We start from the raw sequence: 26,502 nt of genomic DNA, 5'->3' as shown, positions 1-26,502 counted from the left end.
GCTTTTTATTTCGTTATTTGATAAGGGATTTTTTCGTTTTGATTTTTTCTTGGAGTTTTGTTATTTTATTTTTTTGGAATGTGTATTTTATCATGATCATTATTTTTCCGCATAATTTTCACTGGTGCATCAAATGTGTCTTTTATAAACAACTGTTTTCAAAATTGTATTGTATCGTCCCGAACATGCATGAACTATTTGCCACTGAACGTTAAACAACGATCAAACCGAGCAATTAAAAAACTGTTAAATGAATCAATTTTTTTAAAATACTATATTTCTGCATCACGGGATGCAGTGATGATACCACCATTGTCTAATATGATGGAGTTAAAAATCAGTAATTCGGATGAATCTCACGTGAAATGTTTCATTTAATTTTCACGTAAACTTAACAAAAATCTGAAGGTATTTTTTATGGTTTTAATCAACTTTTAGAACAAAGATATTATTTAAATAATTTTATTTCAAATATTTACGTGAATTTAACGTGTACAAAATTCCGGTGATTTATGCATGAACTATTATCATAAGATTCACATGGAACCTGTTCACGCAAGTTTCAAGTCATGATATGCTCGTTTGATGTGAAAATCGGACGATATTGATATTAATTCATATAAGTGAAATTCCATGTGCAGGACGAAACAAAATTATATCTGATTCAGTAGAATTTTATATTGCATTACTAGGAACTTTACGACAGTCGACAGGGGAAATGAAAATAAAATATACTCATTCAGATCCCGACACATATTTTTTCTCAATTTCTCTGAGAAGGAATAACGTTATATTCCGTACACCATAACGTCACACGTTTTTGGTCAAATTCTAGGCCTATCGATCAACTTTGAAGCCATTTATTTCAAAAACAAGGATGGTGACATATGAGTTTCTATACGTGTATGGATTCACTATGCAATCCTGGATATTATGTTAGTTTTTTGTTTTTCTCCGTATATAAGAAAATAGCCATCCATTCGAAAATCTAAAAAGGTAAGCCGCAAAAAAGGCATTTCCCCTATATACCTAAGTAAATTTGTCACCAAAATTGACGTTTTCCTATGGAAATTACCCAAAAACAAAAATGGTGACCCCCATTTTTTATCACATATTCCGATGTAACTCGATTCAAAGTACACGTATGCCAAAAATTTTGGAAATCGGGAGATATGCCATTCGGTATCGTGTTACGAAATAACTAAAAAAATATTTACTTTTGTAAACAGAGTTTTCAATTCTGTGGTTTTTTTTTTAGTAAATATTATTTGCTCTTGTAAATTAAGATTGAAGTAATAGAGGGGCAGAAGGGCCTTTTATTTTAAAAATTCAGGATTGATCTGTTTTATTCACTGGAATTCTTGAAAGTGGAATCATCTGGAGTTGGATTTAATTATTTTTTGATGAGAGGACAGACACTTTCCCTCCACTGTGATGCTGACAACAGAACAAAGATTGTTTATTGTCTAATTCAACAATACTTGAAGGAATGAAATTCACCTAATTAGAAACATTTTATAATTATACCCCCGCTTTGAAAAAAAGGGGGGTATACTGTTTTACCTCTGTCTGTCCTTCCGTCAGTCTGTCAGTCCGTCCGTCCCATGAATATTTTTCGTCACATTTTTCTCAGGAACTACACTACCAGGATTTCTGAAATTTGGTTTCAGGCTTGATATAAGTCAGCTATACTGTGTGATGCGTTTTCAGATTCATCAATCACTCGACAACTTCCTGTTTACCGAACACTTGTATCATTTTTACACCTGATAGCCAAGTTGAAAATTTTTCAGGCTGTATGGTATAGTCTTAAATTTTGATGTTAGTAATAAACAAAGCGATGTCAATCAACTAACATATATACCAGGATTTTAATTGTATATTTGCACCAGACGCAACCTTTAGTTGTTAATTCCTGTGTCATGTCGTCACATTTTTCTCAGGAACTGCACTACCAGGATTTCTGATATTTGGTTTCAGACTTGATATAAGTCAGCTATACCGTGTGATGCGTTTTCAGATTCATCACTCGACAGCTTCCTGTTTACCGAACACATTTGGACGGGGGTATCATCAGTGAGCAGAAGTTTACAGTTTCACTTGTTTGTAATGATTTGTATAATTTTTTTTTCAGTCTAAAGCTAAACACCATGCCATCTCATCAAAGTTAAACAAACCGTTCAGATTTGATGGAAAACCATTTGTAGTCCAGTAAGTATAGTTATTAAATCAGGTGTAATATTAAGTTGCAGAGGAAGCATTATAATGGTTTGCTTGTCTTCAGCAAGCGTGACACTCTGATTTATAACATACATTTCTAACATATGGTGTGAATTGCATTTCTATTTCATTAAAAGGATGTTTTAAAAATTCATGTAAGGATTTCTAATTTCTATTTTTATAATTTTATGGATTCTTTCTTTGCCAGATATGAAGTAAAGTTTCAGAATGGATTAGAATGTGGTGGTGCTTATGTTAAACTTCTGTCTATGGATAAACAGCTGGAGTTGGTGAGTCAACAAGGAAGTATATATACTTAATCAGTAGTCTTAGATTCTTATAGAAATGATATCTTCACATTGTTCTTTTATATACACAAAGTTCAGGACTAACTTTTCAATGTAAAAAGAATAAAATTCTACAGCTTTCAGAAAAATCTTAATCAAAAACAGGGAGCAGAAGCTATTGTTACTGAAATTCTATTACTTATTTTAAAATGAAAATGGGTTGTTGTAAGTTGTTAGATTGTATTTAGCTAAGTTTCTGCAACTTATTATGTATATATATGTATGTATTGCCTTTACTTGAATAAATATTATTGTTATTTATCATTATTTTTATTTATTGTAGAAACAATTCCAAGATAAGACACCTTACACTATAATGTTTGGTCCAGATAAATGTGGTATGGACCACAAGGTAAGTTGTTTTTTAAAAGTGACATATACAAAGAGAGATAACTCCTGTTAATATTGTAAAGTAGGAACAATTTTTGCTACACTTATTGACTAAACCTTTTCTAGGATGAAAGAAATTGATTGGGTTTAAATCTTTCTGTCATGTTTTGATATATTGTTAGGTGTACTGAATAGTTGAAATGTGCTCTATAAAGATAACCAGATGTGCTATGATTGTCAATTGGACAACTATCCATTACGATTTACAATGCAAAATCCATACCGAATAATAAGCTATAAAAGAACCAGGATTGTAAGATGTTAAACAATTATTAGAAAAAAGCCAGTAAATGGATTCATACTACAACAATGAATGAAAAATAACTATGGCAGAGAGATACCCAAGAATCCTGGATTGGGTGGGGGCAGGCATATAAAGATTATATGACCAGATTAAACATGATAAAAAATAAATAGGAAAGGTCTTTACTCATCAGATCAACACTTGGCACGAAAAGACATGAAATTACTAAAGGCAAAAGACACAAAAAGTACACTGATCTTAGAGTGATCTTTCTTGTTAAAAAAAATATAACAAAAAAACAATTTCGACTAGAAAAAATTATGTATTTCTCAGAAAAAATATCAATCTATACACCCTCTAACAAACAAATAAGTTTATATGGATAATGTCTTAATTCTGAACTCTATAAATAACATCACTGTATAAATTAGGGTGTAAAAAAATAATAATGTCATATACTTGTAATATTCATTAGATATAGCATTCTAAGTTGCTTATATATTTTGTTCAGTTGACAACATTCTCCATTTTATTTTTATTTTTTTCCAGTTACATTTTATATTCAGACACAAAAATCCTAAAACAGGAGAATTTGAGGTAAGTTTATTATAATTTCTTTATTCTTAGCTGAAATATACTTTCTTGACCAGTTGATTATTTTATAAATCACTGTGTGGTTTATTTGATATCAGTTCTTCAATTATTATTTCAAATATTTATGCTCTCCTCTGAATTTCCTATTTTAACATCATTAAAAAAAGGCCACAATATCTGATGATGTCATATAGAGAGAAAACATCTTTTTGCAGATAATTGACAAACAAGGAATAAGTTTGCCTACATATCTTCTAAAAAATGTAAGAGAAACACTACTGAATATCTCTGATGTTTTAAACTGACAACACTTTGAATTTTATGTCCTGAAATTGGTATTTAAAGGAGAACTATAAAACTTGTTATTGTCTTTTAATTTAAACATATCCTTTTCATCCTTGGTTTTAGGAGAAACATGCTAAGAAGCCTACAGCCAACCTTGATAGCTATTTTACAGACAAGAAGACACATTTATACAAACTAGGTCAGTATACTATATGGAGATCTCTCTCTTTATGCAGATGCTAGTTTAAATTTTGTAAAAACTTTAAATTTCACTATTTTTGCACTCTTCAAACAATCACTTGCATAATGAAATATTTTTCAGCCTTCAAAGATTGGTCTTTTGTTCATTTGTCAGCCTTCAAAGATTGGTCTTTTGTTCATTTGTCAGCCTTCAAAGATTGGTCTTTTGTTTATTTTGGACAGGGTAGGGTTAAATTAATTTTGTAAGTGCCTTACTGATGTTGATGAGTACAAGAGCACATGCCAGAAAAAAACCTGTAAATTAAGTTTTATATTAATACAAATAACAAAAAAAATATATAATCCTTTTTATTCTTATTTATAACCAAAAATAATAAACAGATTTAACCACGTTTTTCACATACATGTCAATTATGTTTACTTTCAGTTGTTAATCCTGACAACAGTTTTGAGATATTTGTGGATAATACCTTAGTTAATGAAGGAAGCTTATTAGAAGATATGAGGTATTATTACAGACATCGTAGAATATATAACTCGTTTTCTGTTGTCAAATAGTTACATGTAATTTTCGGCTCAGAAATTATTGCCTCTGTATTCTGGTTTGAATGTTTAACGGCTGTTCAAGGTTTTAAAGTTTATGGGGGGAAGGGGATACTTTATTTATAAATTTTTCATTTCACTTCTTATTCTTACAAAATTCTAAAATAAACTTGTGAAGGTACTAGATACATCATTCCTAAAGATAAGACTAAAGGGTCTATTTAAAGTGGGGATTTGCTGAACCTTCTATTTTTCCTTGCTAATAATGATTTATTATATTTCAGTCCCCCTGTGAATCCACCCAAGGAAATAGATGATCCTAATGATAAGAAATCTGATGACTGGGACGAGAGAGAAAAGTAAGTTCCAAGTCTAACTTGTAGGGCATCCTGTTACAGGAATTTGTTTCTCACAACATTTACCTTCTTTCTGTTGTAATGCCATGCTTTAAAGCATATATTTTTGGGCCTCAAAGTAGTCGAAGTAGTTTAAATTAATAAGATGAGCACTAGCCTGTCAACATTGAGGTTGTGAATAGGAACCTTTAATAATGACAAGGTGTTTGACTCTGATATTAAATGACTTGAAGTTCCTGTTATCTGCCTAATTTTTATGCCCCACCTACGATAGTAGAGGGGCATTATGTTTTCTGGTCTGTGCGTACGTTCGTTCGTCCGTCCGTCTGTTCGTTCGTTCGTTCGTCTGTTCGTTCGTTCATCCGTCTGTCCCGATTCAGGTTAAAGTTTTTGGTCAAGGTAGTTTTTGATGAAGTTGAAGTCCAATCAACTTGAAACTTAGTACACATGTTCCTTATGATATGATCTTTCTAATTTTAAAGCCAAATTAAACTTTTGACCCCAATTTCACGGTCCACTGAACATAGAAAATGAAAGTGCATGTTTCAGGTTAAAGTTTTTGGTCAAGGTAGTTTTTGATGAAGTTGAAGTCCAATCAACTTGAAACTTAGTACAAATGTTCCCTATGATATTATCTTTCTAATTTTAATGCCTAATTATATTTTTTATCCAATTTCACGGTCCATTGAACATGGAAAATGATAGTAGGAGTGGGGCATCCGTGTACTTTGGACACATTCTTGTTATGGTTCTAAATGTAATAGACTCAAAATATGATCACTGTGACACAATTTTTGACATAAGAGTAAACTGGTGTTTGGTATTTCCTGAATATATGTCAATGTTTAATGTCATGTCAATGTTTAATGACTGTTGAATCTTTACTTGATAGGATTCCTGATCCAGATGCAGTTAAACCAGAAGATTGGTGAGTCATTTTTTTTTCTATAAAAGTGAGGAAATTCTCACATGTGAAAAGTAGAAAAATTGTCACCCTTCAATATTGATTTTAATGTTCATTCATATAGCAAGCAGATTGACATGATTACAAAACAAATCATGAATTTTCTGACATACAACCTAATGAATAAAGAACCTTATGAAATTAACAGTTATGCATGAAATATAAACGGTTGTTTGAAAAATCCTATATCAAAGTGAATTTGTGGTAAACAACATTGAGGTAGCAATCCAACAACAAAAAATGTAGATGACAGTTACATAAAATTGAGAATGGAAATGGGGAATGTGTCAAAGAGACAACAACCCGCCCAAATAAAAAACAACAGCAGAGGGTCACCAACAGGTCTTCAATGTAGCGAGAAATTCCCGCACCCGGAGGCGTCCTTCAGCTGGCCCCTAAACAAATATATACTAGTCCAGTGATAATGAACGCGATACTAATTTCCAAATTGTACACAAGAAACTAAAATTAAAATAATACAAGACTAACAAAGGCCAGAGGCTCCTGACTTGGGACAGGCCAAAAGTGCGGCGGGGTTAAACATGTTTGTGAGATCTCAACCCTCCCCCTATACCTCTAACCAATGTAGTAAAGTAAACGCATAACAATACGCACATTAAAATTCAGTTCAAGAGAAATCCGAGTCTGATGTCAGAAGATGTAACCAAAGAAAATAAACAAAATGACAATAATACATAAATAACAACAGACTACTAGCAGTTAACTGACATGCCAGCTCCAGACTTCAACTAAACGGACTGAAAGATTATGATTTCATCATATGAACATCAGGCACAATCCTTCCCGTTAGGGGTTTAGTATCATACCATCATAACATATATGAGAAGAACATAACCCGTGTCATGCCAACAACTGTTTTTAGAATAAATGTGTTTAGTTCCGATGCAAAGACCTTATCAATGACTCAATATTATATAAGAATATTACCATAAAAAATTGGATGTGAAATACCTGAACGTATTAAAAGTCTGCATGTTGAGCTATATTTACGAATAATGTCTTTATACCGATGATAAAATTTAGTAAATGTTTTGACTAGTTTGTGATATCGAAAACCCTGGTGTAATAATTTTTCAGTAATACATAAATTTCTCTCGTTAAAATCTAAAACATTGTTACATACACGAGCGAATCGTACAAGTTGAGATATATAAACACCGTAAGATGGTGACAAGGGAACGTCACCATCTAAAAACGGATAATTAACGATAGGAAATGAAAAATCATCCCTTTTATCATAAATTTTAGTATTCAGCTTTCCATTAGTGATATAGATATCAAGATTGAGAAAAGGGCAGTGGTCATTGTTAGTATTAGCTTTATTTAAAGTAAGTTCAACAGGATAAATTTCATTAATATACATACTGAAGTCGTCATTATTGAGAGCCAAAATATCATCCAAATATCTAAAAGTATTATTAAATTTGTTTATCAGATGTTGTATATATGAAAACACAACTGAATAAAAACCAAACTTTAAAATATAAAAAAAAAGATGTGGTATGATTGCCAATGAGAGCATCCTCCACAAGAGAATGTATGACAAAGAAATTAACAACTACAGGTCACTGTACAGCCTTCAACAATGAGCAAAACCCATACAGTATAGTTAGCTAAAAAGGCCCTGACATGACAAATGCAAAACAATTCAAAGGAAAAAACTATATACTTGGTTGTAATTTGTACAGGGATGAGAGTGAACCAGAATACATTATTGATGAGGCAGCTACAATGCCTGATGGATGGTTAGAGGATGAACCAGAACTTATACCTGATCCTGATGCTGAAAAACCTGAGGATTGGTTAGTATTTATAAAAAGGTTCTGCTGATTTATACAGTTATCTCCCTGTATTGTTTTTTTACCACCTTTACCTTTGAAAAGCACCACAAACTAGATTATATAAAGAAGATTCAGTATCATTAACTATACACAATATGACCAAAACTCAGTAAAGGCCATTTGTTGTCCTGAAGTATTTGTTTCTATAGATGATGTTAGTTTATTCTCTTCCATTTCTGTTTTTGTAGTATAATAGCACATGGTCTGTGCGTCCGTTCGTCCATTCGTCCGTCCGTTCGTCCATTCGTCCGTCCGTTGTTCGTCCGTCCGTCCGTCGGTCCCGCTTCAGGTTAAAGTTTTTGGTCAAGGTAGTTTTTGATGAAGTTGAAGTCCAATCGACTTCAAACTTAGTATACATGTTCCCTATGATATGATCTTTTTAATTTTAATGCCAAATTAGAGGGTTTACCCCAATTTCACGGTCCACTGAACATAGAAAATGATAGTGCGAGTGGGGCATTCGTGTACTGGGGACACATTCTTGTTTATAATATTAAGGTAAGGTTTGCATGAAACCTGGATTTTTTTCTTAGTGATATTACACCAATATGATACATCATTTAGTTCAGGGAGGAGTACCCAATCATTTAATGAAAAAAAATCAAACATCGCCCGTCCAGTTTTTTCATGTGAAAAGCTCAAAATTCCGATTTTTGACGATTTTTAGGGAAAATTGTATTTGAATTCTTCTGAAATAATAATGTATGCGAGTGACTATAAAAAAATAAAACTGAGCAAAACATGTAAAAATAATTGTGGTCCATTCATTAATAATAAATTTTAATTAAAAAAATCGTAAAAAGTTCCTAAAAACAAGATTTTTAAATTTTTGGGTTAAAAAAAACCCGTTGCCATGGCAACAAAAAGCCAAAAATATCCTTTTTCCGGGTCCACCGTTTTTGTAAAAAACTGTGAACGTTAGGATTTAACTATTTGCATTATAATGAGCTAATAAAATTGGTATGTCTCCGAACTCGTTTTTACGGAAATGGGCGTTATGTGTTCATCTTGTCATTTCTGTAAAACACAAAAATATTTTGTTTGTTTGTTGATCTCCAAAGAAGATAATAGCATCCTTTTACAAAGAATCATTTTGTCTTGTAACACTTTGGGACTGACAATAGTCAATGAGAGAAAACAGTGATTAACTTAGGGATGACATCAAAAGATCAATGTAGGATAAAAAAAAATTAATTCAAATAGTTTGGGGGGGGGGGGATAAGTTGCTGCAAGTTTTTATTAATTTGACATCGATTTTACATATATCCATATTGGTCAATCAATTTTTTCCCAAATTAAGTTAAGAAGGGGGAGGGGGTCAGTGAACAAACTATGTGAATTAAGTTTTGTTTTTTTTATCCTACATTGAACTTTTGATGTCGTCCCTTAACTTTTATGCCCACAACTATCAGTCAGAAGGGGAGGTGTTTAAATTTGGTCATACTTGTGTACTTATACATGTACAAGACTCTGAGTTTGAAGGAATGTGTCCATGGGACATTGATGATGCCCCCTCTTGCATAAATATAAACCATTATAAAGCATTACGTATAAATTTTATAACATTTGGTTGAAGCAAACTAAAGGTAGAGAACAGAAACGAAAAATTCAGAAAACGACCTCATAAAAATACTCCGAGCGTCGTCACTACTTCATTATGATCTCTTATATACATACGGAGAAAAACTAAAAACTAACAATTTTAGTGAGTCCGTGCATGTGTAGAGACAAATGTTACCATCCTTGTTTTTAGATAAATTAATTCAAAGTTGACTGATATGCATAGAAGTTTGTTTGATTAGGGGTTGTAAAATGTCCGGTGGCAAATACTTCAGGTATGTTCAGGACGACACAATACAATAGTTGTGTCTGAAAGACACATTTTTAATGCATCCATAAAAAAAATTACGATTAGAAACATTCCGTCAGTTGTAAAAGTGATTGATAAAATAACATATATTTCGAATGATGTAAAGGTGTGGGTTGTGTGTGTATTTGCGGATAAACCTTGCAAACTGTACATTTGAAAGACCATGTCAACATTCTGTCATTCGTGAAAATTATGCAATAAAAATATCTGAGAATATATATATGCATCCTCTATAAGTAAATCATGTCATCAGTGGCGCATTTATGATTATGTAAATTCCAACCATTTTAAACGAAATTGACTAAAAGTGTCACAAAAAATGTGCCGTTTTTCACTCAATCCTGTGTTTCTATAATTTGTATTTATACTTTATAAAAAATCGGAAACGGCATGCATCAGACTTACAAATTCAATGAAAGAGACAGCTTAACAGTCAGTGAAAAAATTATCGGGGTTCTTGAAGCAGAATAAACAACACTTCTATCTTGTGAAAGGACAGGACGGGGACAAGCCATCAAAACACAAGATATTAGATCGATTTCTGTTGAAATGAGCTTCCCATACATTAGTTTTTTTAACCCTTAGACTGCTACGCGCGACTATTGTCGTTCAGAAAAAGCAGTCCGCTACTGCTACGCGCGACTATAGTCGTTTTCCGTAACTCGTTTGTTTACACAGTTACCATGGAATGGGCGGAGTCAATATTCATGAGATTGCGGCAGTTTCGACTTGTATGGATTCTGATTGGTTAAAAATCTGCGTTCTTTCGAGTGTCTCTTGACTTTAAATCAGGTATAAGCGATAAAACCGAAAGTGAAATTTTTTGATGAAAAATATGACAAAATGGCGGATATTATTTGGAGAAATGGCCAACACGTTCAGAAGTATTTCAATGATAACGATTTAACAGCGGCGGCCGATAAAAAGGATTTTGACGAGAACAGAAGATATAATAGATGGAAATAGAAATATTCTATCAAAACTGCGAACAGAAGACTTTTAAAGCGAGAACCACCGGGATTCCCAGACCTTGTCCAAAATGGATGACATGAAACACGATTTGCGATGTTTATCATTTCGCCTTTCAAATGTGAATCAATATTGACTGACATCGATAGATCCGAACTTTAAGTTTGTCAAGATTATTTATTGATGAAAGCTATAACAATGAACTTGTCGTATAAATATATTTGTACATGGAAGTAAAAGTCGGCGCAGTGATAGTTGGAGGAAAATACCGGAAAATATTTGCATCAAAAAGGCTGTTGGTTCTAGAAGAAACTTTTTTTTTTGGATAATCACAATGGAACTAGTTCTTAAAAGAGATTTTTATATATTGGTTCAATTCTGAAGTCATGGATACTTTTACATTGATGGATTCGTTAATAAAACATGAAAAAAATAATTTTACCTTTGTTTACCTCTATTTGCACCTGTACAGGTAAAAAATGACCAGAGACTCACACAAAAATAAAATAAATAAAAAATACAGAATCTAACAATACTTTTTTATATAAGTTTTATTGATGAATATTCAATATTTACAAAGATACAGCAGTTGTAAGTGAACATGTTTATTTCATCAGTGATTAAAATTTTATTCAGCAATACACAAAAGTACAATAGAAATGAATGCAGCAGTCTAAGGGTTAAAGGTTTTACGGCGGGTGACAAGAGAAAAGGGACAGGAGAAAGGAGAAATGTGTACCCTGTCCGACCCCTCATAAATCTAGAACTGTAAAAGTGACGACATCAAAATTCAAATTTATTCTGTGTTTTTGTGGTAAAAAGCATTATGCATAAGTTTTATATATCAATTGGTTGAGGCAAACTAAAGTTAGAGAACGGAAACCAATTTTGTAAAAACGGACGTACATTCGGATGGACGTACAAACAGACAAGGATAAAACTCAATACCCCCTTGCTACGGCGGGGACATGAAAATGTACATTTATGAAATGAAATAAAATAAAATTCCGCGAAACTTTATGAATGGTTTTTGCACAAAGACGGGCTTAACGTGACGTCATATAAATGAAAACTAACAAACTGAAGGTCATAACGTTACTTGTACGATTCAAATTTTGATAAAATTACATCAAAACGGCGATTTTGAGGTAGGTGTTGTTTTATTTTCGATAATATTGTAGTTATCGAACATTGGTTAATCAAAGCAATTCAAAATGGCGGATCCCTCCTTTTTTCAATTATTTGAATTCGAGTTATCTCCCTGTGTACGCAAACCTTACCTTAAATATATATTATGAACAATTTGTATTTCCAGGGATGAAGATATGGACGGTGAATGGGAGCCTCCACAAATAGGTCAGTATAGATTAGGATTGTCTCGGTTCAGATTCTGTTTGTTCTATACAATTGCCTTAAGTTAACATTTCATTATATACTTGTTCATACTTTAAATGAAAATTAGCGAAAACAGAAAGTTGGTCATCTGAAATGTTATAACCTAGGAAATTATGATAACCAACAATTTTGTATTATCTGAGATGCAAAGATTTGGTAGCATTAAAATGAAAAAACTAAACCCTTCCTCTTACAGTACTATTTTATCTTGTACCTGTAGACTTGATGTCAGATAAATAATTACTATTACAATTACCCCAAGCCTGACAGACTTTATGTCAGATCCAACTGTGTATTAACAATATCAATCAATTGATAAAAAGAAGTATTTTGTGTTACTTTTGATAGAACACACCGTCTAGGAAGGAACTGTTGAAACTAGATTTCATTTGTTATTTTTGTAGATAATACAAAATGTAAAGATGCTGTAGGTTGTGGCAAATGGGAGAGACCACAAGTTAAAAACCCCAAATATAAAGGAAAATGGAGGCCAGCAATGATTGACAACCCGGATTATAAGGTTTGTAGTGTGGTTATGATATAGGTTTAGACCAGATTGTAAGTCGGAACATTTAGGCTGTTTCAGACATGGATTGTTAAGTTCATTTGGCATTTCAAAATAACAATGATGATTGAAGTGGATTACATGCTTATCTTTAAAACTATTACGTAGAGAAATAATTACATGTATAACTTTAATATATACTACTACATCTAGATAATTGCTTCTGATATCAAGAACAGGTATCACTTACAACCACCTTTATATCTATGGTCAAATCTAAATTATTTATAGGGAAGAACATCTTCATTCAAAACTGAGTATGCTCAATGTACTCCTGGATTCTTGAAGTACTAAGCACATCACAGACAACTCCAGATAAATTATCTGTCTTTATCTACCCCAGAATGTCAATCAAATTTCTGTTGTTTATGTATAGGTTGCTGTCTCATTGAAGGGGAAAACATAATCTCCATTAATCATATTTACAGTTTGACATTTCAATGTGTTGTCTGTACGTCAGACACTTTTCAAATCATTCTAACTGAGTGAACTAGAATGTGGGATATAAGATTCATCATTAGCATGTACTATTTTATTTCAGGGAATATGGGCTCCAAGAAAGATCACCAATCCTGACTTCTTTGAGGATTCAGAACCTTATAAAATGACCCCTATTGTAAGTATTGGTTGATTTTGGTATGCTTCAATCACAGTTACCAATGCTGTGAATAGATGTTTAATATGGGAAAACATTGTTTTTGTTTTTAAAAAAATCCTATTAATTATTTACATACTTATTCAGGACAGTTATAAGCCTTGCCAGAGTTCTGCAATAGAGTACTGTAAAGATGTTTAATGCAGCATATTTTTAGGGTCAGATTTTGTTAATTATTACTTGCTAAATCCAGTCATTGTTGAGACAAATATTAAATTTTTTCCTAGATGGGAGGCAGCTCTTGGAAAATGGAAAGGAAAGAAAAATTGTGTTTCAATTATAAGACAAACTTTCTTTTGCCCGAAAGTATTTTATTCTAGTTAACACGTAAAGATAATATCAATGTAAAAAACAAGTAAGAGAGTTCTTACCATTAAAGTGATCTCAACCTAAGACACATATTTTGACCTTTAAAAAATAGATTAATACATTTAATTTCATAGTAACCTAACATGTAATTATTTATTTTCCAGCATGCTTTAGGATTAGAGTTATGGTCGATGACAGATGATATTGTGTTTGATAATTTCCTGATCACAGATGACAAAGCCGTCTCCAGCTCCTACACAGCACAGACCTGGGAGATTAAATCTGCACAAGAGAAAGTCGTCTCTGGAGGGGTAAATTACTTGCCAAACCTTTTAACTCTTACATTATCGAAATCGATTTTGTTACATTGAAAGGCATACGATACAGATTATACTTAAAATTGGTCACCACAAAGTCAAAATTTTATATCCACTTTTAAAAAATGCCTGCTTGACTTATGTTTTGAGATATTTTGCTTGATTTTGGCATTTTATAGATTAAAAAAAATTCATATCATTTCAATCGTTTTCCAAATTTAAGAAAATAAAATATAACAAGAAATTAAAAAAAATTCCGTAAATACATCTCAACCTTATACCAATTACTGTCATTTAGTGATAATTGATAAGGGAAGTAACTTATCCTTATTTAACTTGAACATCATTTTCCTTTGCATTGCTTTGACTTTATGCATTGTATGTAATTCAGTCAGTATATGTACTGTAAATTAAGGATACCTATTGTTAACAAAGTCCTGTTATTTAAATTTTGATGTCTATTATGAACCCTTGCTACTGTATCGTATGTCCATGGCTAGCTGATTAAAAAAAAAGAATGTAACTGTAACTATAGCCGTTAACTATAATCTGTTGGAGACTTTTAAAAATGGTATAATCTGTTTATTACATATTTTAACACAATCAATAACAAACCTGTTTTATTTGTTTCCAATATTTCCTTAATTTGATACATAAAACATTAGTTGACAATCTTTATACAAAGCAATCTGTAGAAATGTCATAATTCAAGAAACAACATACATTTATAAATGTTCCGGACCATATGAGTATTTGGACCATACGCGTATGGTCATGACCATATGGGTATATACTCATATGGTCCGACCGTACGCGTATGGTCGGGGTAATTAACACTCTGTTACAGTTTACTTTTAATACTTCTAAACTCTTCATATGATATGACCGTTCACTTAAAAGACGCTATAATATAGGTAATTTTATTATTAAATGATGATCAAAAGATAAGCTAAATAAAAATAAGAAGTTTCACATAGTTAATTTTACTTAATTGTCAAATTTATAGTAAACACATTTTATACCGATGGTAATTACCGATGGTCGGTCATTACCGATTTGTTATTTATGTCGACTAAAATAATTAAACTCCAAAAATTTCTTAATGAACTGTTACACAAGAAATCACTAGAAAGTAACATAGTTTATTTAAGTTGTATTGTGAATATGGTGTAGTACAGTCATTTTACGTTATTTGAGACCTAGAGCTTATTGAAAACACCGTAGACATCAGAATGGCCAACCATACGCGAACGGTCGGACCATACGCGTATGGTCAGACCATATGAGAATACGCATATGGTCATGACCATACGCGTATGGTCCAAATACTCATATGGTCCGGAACATAAACAACATGATTTGATTGATTATTGCTTAATTTTCTCTGTTCATGCAATATTACACAGCTACTTTTGCATAGGTACTATTTCTGTACTAAAAATTTATAGTACAGTCGATTCCACTTAATTGCATACCGCTTAATAGCATAATTCGGTTAATTGCATACTTTTCTCCTGCACAAAACCATTTCCCATTCATCTAATGTTAAATTGTACGGTTATATGCATAGCCCCACAAGTGGCATTTCGGTTAATTGCATAGAAAATAATCGCCAGCTAGATATGCTTAGTTAAAACTGACGAGATGTTTTGACCGGAAACAGCAATTTGGTAAGTTTGTTTTTTTTAATGCATGATTATTTTTGACATTATTTCACATTTACTTCTGTGTTATTTAAATAAAGTTTTAAAACAGTTTCTTTCGTGTTTATATGATTATAAAAAAGGCCTCGATGTATACACAGGTAAAGTTTACCATATTCTATTTTAAGCCTCGAGGTCATAAAAATGTCAATCAGCTGATTGTTAAAAACACAACCATTCTATGATCTTCTATCTCAAAAGGTGTTCATTATTGATTGCATTTCAAACATTGTTCATAGATTACATTTTGGGTGTATTTTTAAAACAATAACGCCTGCTAATTATCGATCATTATCCAATGTGCAATCTCGTAATTTGGCTAGGGGTGATCTACATTTATGTTAAATATTACAGGGCATTTATGTATGGTTGTAGAATTTCATACATCAATCTTTTATTTTTAATATTTTTTGAAAAGAACATTAACTTAAAATTATTATATTTTCTCACTTTCAACACTCGTGTCCAGCAAATAACCCGTGCAGGGCCCCATTACATGTGCTTTGCATATACGAAACTAACGAGGTTAAAGTAACAGTGTTACATCACTGTGCAATCGGTAAATACTGCATATTAAAGGCAGTTCATTGCACATTTATTGTATCAAATGATTATAAACTGTGTAGCATTGTTCAACAGTTTGTTTTAATCAAAGCGTAACAATATAATTTGTACATCCGGGTCATGGAAACAAATCTATTTTTAGAACAATTTTATTTTCGTATCTAGGTAAAGGAAAAGTCGGTACATATAAAATAAACTAAAACTAAATGTTTATAAACTTTATTGAAAGAATAAACAATGAAATAAAATGCATGACACTAGACAAATAACTTTTATTAGAATAAATAATCATTCAATATGTTGTAAGAGGATTATGGACGTTCATCTTTCTTCAGGATTTCCTTTTACTGATCTGCACTATCGATGTTATTTTACTCCGTATTTTGGCATTTCGGATATAAGCATACTCCGCTTTATTGCATAATTTCGTCTGACAAATAGGCTATGCAAATAACCGGAATGTACTGTACTGGAAATCTACTTTTAAAATTCAGTACTATTTTGTTACTCTAAAATTCTTGTAATATTTAGGTACCTGTTGTTAACAGTACTTTATTTGTACTTGAAATTTAGGTACTACAGATTTTTGGTTACTACCGTTACATTTTCAGCATTTTGAAAGTTTTTCTATTTCAAATCTCTTAGAGTTATGATTTTCAAACATGGAATATTGTATTATTTCTGTACCAAAATATTTAGTACAAATCAAGTACTGTAAATTACAAGTACCTAAATATTACAATAGTTTAAGAGTAAAGAAATAGTACTATATATTAAAAGTAAATTTCCAGTACTGCATTTTTTTAGTACAGAAATAGTACCTATGCAAAAGTAGCTGTGTAGCCAGAAACATGAGAAAAAATGTGATAAACAAAATTATGAATCTATAAATACTTTGGAAATTGTTTATTACAATTCTTGACTTGGTTCAGGCACATTAAGGCATGCTTTACGATTGTTTCAACAACCAATGCTTTATTGAGTGCAGATTGGTTGTCTGCCTAACTTCTCCTAAGCCTACATTAAGTGTGACTATTTCAGAGAAGTGTAGTTGATGCTATATTAGATGCCACAAGAGACCGACCCTGGCTTTGGGCAGTATTTCTAGTCTTAGTTGTATTGCCCATTGTCCTAATTATTGCCTATTGCTGTTTTTCTAAATCGCAGGTAAGGGACAAATTGAATGTTGTTTATATGAGTACGCACTGGGTAACTTTTAATACACTGTTTGTGCTTCGATAACTTGTCAAAATTTTCTAGCAATCACAATACAAATTAAAAGGAAATTCAGCCCAAATTTATCCTATTAACAAAAGGGAACAATTATTTTGGCAGTTAGATTTTATTAAAAAATTATAATTAAAGGCTACAAAAAAATGTCTTTATTTTGGTATTTACAGCAACATCCATTTGAATAAAGAACTGCTTTTTATCCTTTTTTTTAAGAGAGAAGTCAAATTGACATGCAGTTGTCAAATTGATGTATTAAAAGTTCTGGTGTGTACTCTAGTTTTCTAGTCAACATGAAAATGCAGTCAGACTTAGAAACTAATGATTGGTTTGTCACCATTGACATTTTTCCATGTATTTGATCCTTTTTAGGAGTTAATCAACAAAATTTCAAAAGTCAAAACTGGGTTTTCATGTTGAATATTTATATGTTTAGAAATCAAAGGACTTCAGAATTTCCTGTTACAAGCCATGAATACTGGAAAGTATTTGACCTTTTTTTTTACTCGTACAAATAGCCCTAACAAAAAATCCATTAATTCATGGCTTTATAATTGATTTCTGAAGTATTAAACCTGTCTGATTAAATATATGCAATGATGTGTGTTTATCTGAATGTTATTTGCATTGACAGAAGGGTCTTTGGGCGTCTATACGAGGAGCAGCAGACGATAGACCATGGCTGTGGGCTGTTTATGTTGTTGTTCTATTACTTCCAGTTTTACTACTCTCCATCTGTCTCTGTCCAAGAAGTGGACCAATCAAGGTGCAGTTCTTATTCTATGCTGTTAATTCTCTTAAAGTCTCATTTAAAATTCCTTTATAAATCAGTGTGCTTGCTACCTTTATCTCTGGTTCATGCAATAAAGCAATAAGGGCTTTTATTAAAATTTGATGGGTGGTGGTTATTTAAGAAAGATTGCTTTAACATTTAAATGAAAGATCCAATTTAAAATGTATGCATGGTGGGGTCAAATAAAAAGTACCTTTCTTCCCCCCTCCCTCCATACATTTATTTTTGGAACAGCCTGAAGTAGGTTTGATATCTGATGCTAAGTGTGCTGAAAGAAATAGTTTTGAAGCAATAAATGTAATAGAATGCATATGTCAACGATCAGAGGAAGAAGGTATACATCTTCTGAGAAATGCTAGGGGTTATGTTGAATTAATTGTCAAATGGTTCCTTTCTTAAGACTATGATGGGGAAATTTTACGTTTTTAGTTGTTAATAAATTCTAATACATGTAGTTCTGAGTTTTAATGATTTTTTTGCAAATTCAACATCACAAAGTAAAATTAAAGAAAGAAGGTTCGAAAGGGATGAAGATATAAGAATGATTCTAAGTTCATTTAGTTACGTAAAGGAGATTATTTAATATTTTATTGTACCTGCCTTGGTAGTATGGCAGCATGTTGGTTGATTATTTTAATGACTTTATACCTGGTCTTATTTATAGAATAGTTCTTTACACAAATATTATAGATTCTTAGTAAAAAAACACCAAATTAAATTTGGATACCTATCTTCATCAATAATTTTATATACTGTGGATTCATTATTTTTTATTGGGTACCGATTATTCAAGGATTTTTTAGGTACAGATGAACTACAAGTTCGAAAGTTTGACACATAAAGCTTAAATATCATTCAGGCCTGTATGCAAATTTTGGCAACACCAGTAAAATGCAACTTTTATTCAATCCTCAAAAATAAAAAATCCACAGTACATGTAATTTATAATAACACAAACATTTGATTTAAACAATAACATGAGTGATTTCTTAAATAAAGTTCTTTATAAGATGGAGAGAAGAATAGAAAAGGAAGAAGACGGAAAAAAACATAAGTAGAAGAAAAAAAGGCAACACCATGGCAAAAAATAATATAAAGTAAAATCATAAAAATACTAAACTCTGAGGAAAATTCATTTGGAAAGTCCCTAATCACATGGCAAAATCAAATGACAAAACACATCAAATGAATGGACAACAACTGTCATATTTTTGACAAACAATCCACGTTAAAAACTCACAGTGTAATTAGTATTCAAACTTTATCATGGTTGAACATTAGTGCTCTGGAAAGGGTCAGCTTTATCTGTTTACAAGTCAAATGAAGTTTTATTTCAGTTTTTTGTTTTGACGTATCTCATTCCATAACATTAACTTTCATTGAACTTTACAGCCAGAGGTTTTAGAAGCACAACGTAAGAAAACTGACGAGCCTTCACCAGATGATAAAGAGGCTGAAAATAAAGAAGAGGAAGTTGGACCAAAGGGAGATAATCAGGCGAAGAAAACTAAAAAGTCTGATTTAGACGTAAAAGAGGTATGTTGAAAATGTATTGTAACGTGTTCGCAAACCGGTGAGAACCTTTCATGCTAACCGACAAAACTAACCACCAGACCAGACAGACACCAACAACGAACCAAAAGAATTTCACAGGAAATATAAACGCTCAAGATAAATTAATTACTATAGTACTGCTACCACAACGGCATATCACCAAAATATAGTTTCTAGGTCGGCGCCCAGTCTTTTATATGTGTGTGTGTAAGTCGGATAGATTTTTATATGTAATGTAATCAAGTATCAGCTCAGACTTTAGTTTGATGTTCTGAATGGAAACACAAAATAGTTTCAAGTGTATAATAACTTTTATTCACCAGACAATAATATTAAAAACAACTGGAACATGGATTAACAGCAATGAATCTCTTAAAACAACAATCAACAATTAAAAATAGTCCGTATAGATTAAACGAACATAAGATAATATTATGAAACAGCTACACCAAAAATCAACATTCAGGAAACACAGATTATATCAGCAACTCTCCATATAAATACATGTAAAATACTACACAAATAAATAAGCCCCTATTTTCGTAACTCTCTTTTTATACTCTAAAAAGATACATAAACAGCCACCCTACTATTCGAAACAAACGGCCACTTTTGCCGAGTTGACGCACCTTTCCTATTTAAAGTTAAAATTCATAATTAAACTTTATTCTCAAAACTTAGTATCTTTAGAAAACAAGAACGCTATTAAAATTCTGCCTCTGTTTAAAACTGGAAACTGGAACGATTATATATGAACTGCATAAATAGTTATATTGCATATATAGTGCAATATACAGGAACTAAACTGCTGCTTTAGAAAAACTGTACCTTGAAAGTTACGAGACAAGTTTATTTTACTGCTATCCGGAACTAGGGACAAGCTGGAACTGACGTAAAATACTATCAATCTTACGCTAGTGTTGTTTTTCGCATGAGAGAAATTCCAAATATGGGTAAAATCCATGACCAAATAAGGAATCTTCCTTATTAGGTAAATAACTTTGCACTTAACGTCTTAGAAAACCACGTCATAACAGCCCGATTACAGTGAAAAGGTGCGCAAGGTCGGTGCAAAAATAGTTCGTAAGAAGCTATTACAATATTTAGAATAAAACTCTATTCTACATAAACCTTACATAAAATACTCTAACATTTATCTCTATTTTGAAAAACATACAAAAATATAACTAAAACATGTCCAAGACAGTATACAATTTATACGATTTCTCAGGATTGTCACTATATTTATCACAATACGTGACTTCCGGTTAAAGCAAAAGTGAAAGTAACGTACATATTATTACAAGCTGCCGTTCATAGAACCATGCTTTCTGTTACTCTGGAACTTACAATATAAAAACATTTATACAATACATAGGTAATCATGACATAAAATACACACACTCCTTGCTATATATAATAATACAAAGTACAGTCGTGGTAGAGACATAGACAAACAATGTCAACCTAATTAAATTAAAACATGTAATCTCAATAATTCATAAAGTTTTCACAAGGTTAGCTAAATAGTAGTTCAACAAAATATAGACAATATCAATAAAAATTTAGGCAGTGCTATCTGTCAAAAACGTCACAGTATATAATTAGGAGTTGTAGAAACATTGGAACTGTTCATAAGCAACTTGTATTTGTATTACCCGTGGCTTTGGAGTGAAAAAGTGAAGCACAGTGATCCTACATTTTGTCAACATCATCAAAAGGTTTATCAAACATGAGGATGTTTCCAGGCTACGTCTCATCTCAGGGCTCAGCTCTTCAATGAAATTGTAGTTCAAACACTTCCTCTCATTAAAAAGACCATCAATAATCTTTAAATAGTAGTGAGAGTCAAATTTTGCCAGTATTTTTCATATTTAACTGATAAAAGATTGATTTATATTATTTGGCATTTATGTCAAACAACAGCTGTTAATAGTAAATACTGGACAAAACCCATACTGTATAAGATGTAAATTTCCTAGGCATGATATAATGTTATACAATTTAATTCAAAAAACAATAAAAGAAAATGAAGTATAGCAGATAGAAACTAATGATAACCACTTGAAGGTGTGTTTTGTGTTAGTGAATGATTCTGTACAATTTTTCTGAAACTATGAAATTATTCTCTGTGCTGTAGATTCATGTATTAAACGTGAGAATTAAGTTTTCTGTATGATTTTTGTTTCTCAGGAAAGCAGCCAAGAGGAAGAGGGGGATGATGAAGGAGAGGAGGAAGAAAAAACAGAGGAAAAATCAGAAGATTCTAACAGACGTACATCACCAAGGAAACGAAAAGCCAGGAAAGAATGATGAAGTTCAAGATTAGTTTAGGAAAAAAATTATCATTTGTATGAAGATCAAGATTAGAATATGAAAAAATTATCAATTTATGAAGATCAAGATTAGTACATTTGTATATTGAAGATCAAGATTAGTAGTTTGATATTAAAGGATATCAAGAGGAAATCATTCAACTATTTACGATGTTAAAACATCAAGATTATCACATCTTTCATTTGTAAAATAAAGCTTTACATTCATTTTATCATGTTTATAATAAAATCAATGGTTGATGATAGAGAAACTTGTTGTGTTAGATATTCTTTATGGGGATTATTATTTAAATCATTGTCAAATTTTTGTATTACTGGTGTCTTAGAATGCAAAATATATTAGCTGGACACTTTGATATAAATTGTTACTCTCTACAAATCAGTTTTAAATAGGATAGACGTCAAAATATGATGAAAGACTTATATTATTCAATTTTTGGAATCAAATTAATTTTGTTTTGTTTTTAAACTTATAAATAAGTTGTGTAGAGAAAAAACTTGCACTTTTTAAACAAAAAACAAAATTATTTAGAACAAATAATGATGAGTGATCTATGTTGTATCTATTACAGTGAACACTAAGTGATCATTGTGACTTCACTCATTCCAATCATTAATCATTTATCTGCAATTTCTTCAATACTAGTTTATAGGCCCTGTGATAATTAAAACTCTTTTATTATCAACAATATTTTTGAGGTTTGCCATAGTGAACAAATTTCCTCACATATCTGTATAAATGATATGTTGAATGAATTTGTCAGTTTTGCGCTAAGGGTTGTTCCAACTTTAAAAGGCACTCAAATTAATTAAATTTGGTGGTTGCATTTTCCTTAGAATTTTGTAACAATTATAAGTAAAATGGGAAAAAAAGGTTTATTGATGGTGAATGCCTTCCAAGCACCACATGTGGTTATTTCTAGTACTTAGAGGTCTGTTTTTATTGAGAAGATAGATTTATAGATGTGAATGATACAGGATCATAATAGCTTTTATGTATGTTTTTTTCAGCTTTAAAATAAGTATTTTTTTATGTAATTGCGACAAGGATTATAAATGAATAATTTGTAGATTATTTATTGTTCCCAAATTTCTGTAAAAGTATAATTTTTGGTGGCAAAAAAAATGAATAGATTAATATTTGTTATTGGATTGTAATCTATGCTGTTCTGTTTACATCTATTGTAATATGTGGTTTTGTTTCAGTGTTTCATTGAAATAATCAATGTTATACTGAAGCTTAGAATAGATGTATGAAAATATATGACACAAACGTACAAGAGATTTATTGAGTTATGTCCCTTGATTATATGATAACAAATGATGATTTATTGAATGTTAGTTATATGTTTAGAGGTCTGAATGATTGGTTTTGTCTGCCTGAATATTAAAATTGGTTAAAAAAACACAAAGTTAACATTCTGAGACTGTTTAACATTTTGTTTATGACCTTTGTTTGATGTATGAAAAGCAATTGTTTTTCATCTGTTTTCTAAACAAATTTTGATGGTAAAATACCATTTTTTGTAAATGTTGACAAGCTTGAGATTAATCTTAGAGAATGATAAGTATGATGCTGTTAATGGCTATTTTACTTAACATACATGCTACCCATAAATGGCCCCTTAAAAAGTTATATGGAGCCATTTTTAATTTAGCTCAAAATAAGAATTTCAAATACTTTTACGTTAAGTATTACATGTTTTGATGTGAGCTTGATAACACCTAATATATATATTACTTGTGATTTTTGTGGAGAAGTAGATGAAATCCAGATGTTCCTACAATCATAACCAGTATGCATGTTAATATTACTTAGATAATCAGTGTTACAGTTTTTATGCTTTATTTCAAGGTCACGGTCTAATTAAAAATTGCTTTACAGGCTAAATTAAAGGTAGATTCATTTTTGCATTTCCATATGATATGGGAACATCGAAATATTGTGAATTGTTAAAAATGCCCAAATGAGGTAGAAAAAAATGTTAATATTTAATATTATTACCAGTGCCATTAACATTCCAAAAATATTGTTGAAAGATATCATGTATAATGATTTTCTGTAAACCTTTTGCACATGCTCTCTTCAATTCCTATAGAATATTTTATTTGAATTGGGATATTTTTTTGCCATGGAGCAAGTTGTCAAGTGGAGATCCACTTATAATGAAACTGATCAATATCTAATGAAACAATTTTTAGTTGTGGAATTTAGTATAGTTCATGTGGCAGCTCCTTCCAGGTGACATACAAATTTTTATAAATTTCTGTTTAAGATGGTACCAAACACCTTGAACAAAATTAATTTTGCTCGTTTAATTTTCATTTAATTTTAACTTTGACGCATTACAAAAACAGAAAAATTTCATGGGTTATATAGCAGTTTGACAAATACTAATTTTGATCGTTGAGCAGCTTTAATAATACTTCCTTAACAATACAACGTTATTAAAACGTTTAGCAGATTTTTACAAGTTATCTCCCTGTTGTGTTAGGTACCACCTTAAGCAAATACATAAATTTTTATAAATATCTCAGATAAGGTTTAATTACAATTTGATAGATCAATGAATGTATATTTGATTTCTTCAATGGAAATAACTATTTTATTTAATAAGATTATATAGAATCTAATAGATTGACATTTCTGTATTTATTTATGTTAACCTGAAAGTTTAAAAAAACCCACTGATTTTGTTTGGAAGGGGTTATTAAATATTTGCCCTGTTCATCATTCTTATTTCACAGCCTTGTAAATTCGAGGCCTACCACAAACATGCCAAAAATTAGACACACAGATTTCCAAAAATATTTTCAAAGCATCTTTTAGAAAATAGAAAAAGTTAGAATTATTAGGAGGCTTAAGATTATTTGATGAACTTATATTATTTTATGTCTTATTTGTTTTTTCTATGTATTGATTTGATTTCTTAGATTATATGCCACACATGTGTGATAAAGTGTTTATTTGTTTGTTTGATACATGTGTTTATGTAAGGTCAACATTTTTATATTGGGATAATCTTATTTAGATATTGGTAGTGACTCATGGTTTATTGGGTAATTTTATTTCTTGAATTTGCTTTGTTTCAACCGTAAATTACAAAGTTTTGAAGCAGATATTCATGGTAACTGAAAGTTTGTGTTCTACCAACTTATTTACTGTTCATTTATTTATACTGCTTGTATGCATATTCTTCAGAAGACCTGCAGCTTTATGTGAACAGAGTTGATGAAACTTTTATAAATCAACAAACATGAATCATCACTTACAAAATTATGGCCACAATCCAAATACATAGTGAATAAAAACCAAAAGGCCAAAAGTATGCAAGCTATGTGTCTTAGAAGGAAGTTTAAACCAAACTTAGCATAATTCTTAAATTTTTAGTTCACCAATCATGTGTAGATCCAGTGAGTTCTTGTAAAATTGTGGCCTGTTGACATTAAATTTATCCTGTAAATCTGGTTTCTTACCAGATGTTTATTCTAAAGATTATCTATAGTCCTGAAAACGAGGCCGAGTTTCTCTGCAACATGGAAGATGAGATGAAGCTGAGAAACTTTGGAGTTGAAAGATCTGTTTATTCTACTTTTCCTAGGCAGCATCAATAAAGTTATAACATCATCATGTTCTCACTCTATTCCACTAAGAAAATCACAAGCTAAGCAATTAGCTTTAGATGAAAAATTATATCTCAGAAAGGTCACTAGAAAATTGAAGAAAACAAAAGCTATTAAAAACGATCTTATTTCAGAAGCTCACAATTTTTATAAAGAATCCTCAAGTCTTAAAAAGAATTGAGCATGCAAAAGTTTTACACTAACACTTCAAACCATATTATTGGTTTCAAGATGCATATATTATTTTATTATTTATTTTAGATAGAGTAAACAAAACCAGAACTTGTATATGCAATGTGAGTGTTGTCGAGAAAATGTTATTTGTGGAATCATAACTAGACTTGTATTTGTACATTGTTACTTTAATGAATAATAAACAGCTAATATCTATACAAACGAGATCTTATGTTGCACCATATTGGAAATGTCATAGTTCATGAAAAGGGCTGTTAGGCACACACCAATCAGACCTCAACAAAAATACATAAATAATTAGAGGTCTATAATCTTCAACAAGAAAACAAAACCATTCAGTCTTGGAGCTCATTTCCTAATGTATGTAGAAAAAAACCTAGATTGGGTTGTCTGCTTTGTTTGTATACTTTTTTGCTC

General features: G+C 31.3%; 1 protein-coding gene across 2 annotated transcripts in view; it reads left to right on the top strand.

The window, feature by feature from the left end:
* LOC139486609 (calnexin-like) overlaps positions 1-26,286 on the top strand; it is a 41,203-nt gene extending 14,917 nt beyond the window's left edge. Inside the window, exons 6-21 of one of the 2 annotated variants that reach the window (XM_071271530.1) lie at positions 2,135-2,211; positions 2,429-2,510; positions 2,851-2,919; positions 3,751-3,798; positions 4,204-4,279; positions 4,709-4,787; positions 5,109-5,183; positions 6,073-6,108; positions 7,854-7,967; positions 12,161-12,201; positions 12,645-12,760; positions 13,347-13,421; positions 13,934-14,080; positions 18,218-18,349; positions 19,769-19,912; positions 22,124-26,286. In XM_071271530.1, coding sequence (XP_071127631.1) covers positions 2,135-2,211; positions 2,429-2,510; positions 2,851-2,919; positions 3,751-3,798; positions 4,204-4,279; positions 4,709-4,787; positions 5,109-5,183; positions 6,073-6,108; positions 7,854-7,967; positions 12,161-12,201; positions 12,645-12,760; positions 13,347-13,421; positions 13,934-14,080; positions 18,218-18,349; positions 19,769-19,912; positions 22,124-22,243 — 1,431 coding nt within the window. In that variant the 3' untranslated portion in view covers positions 22,244-26,286. Of the gene's footprint in view, positions 1-2,134; positions 2,212-2,428; positions 2,511-2,850; positions 2,920-3,750; positions 3,799-4,203; positions 4,280-4,708; positions 4,788-5,108; positions 5,184-6,072; positions 6,109-7,853; positions 7,968-12,160; positions 12,202-12,644; positions 12,761-13,346; positions 13,422-13,933; positions 14,081-17,394; positions 17,521-18,217; positions 18,350-19,768; positions 19,913-22,123 lie in introns of both variants that reach the window. The other variant, XM_071271531.1, reaches the window with a different exon arrangement.
* The last annotated feature ends 216 nt before the right edge of the window (positions 26,287-26,502 follow it).

The sequence above is a fragment of the Mytilus edulis genome, chromosome 8 (assembly GCF_963676685.1).
Source record: "Mytilus edulis chromosome 8, xbMytEdul2.2, whole genome shotgun sequence".
NCBI classification, from domain to species: domain Eukaryota; kingdom Metazoa; phylum Mollusca; class Bivalvia; order Mytilida; family Mytilidae; genus Mytilus; species Mytilus edulis.
The sequence above is the reverse complement of the archived record's forward strand: the minus strand, read 5'-3'. Positions and strand labels throughout refer to the sequence as shown.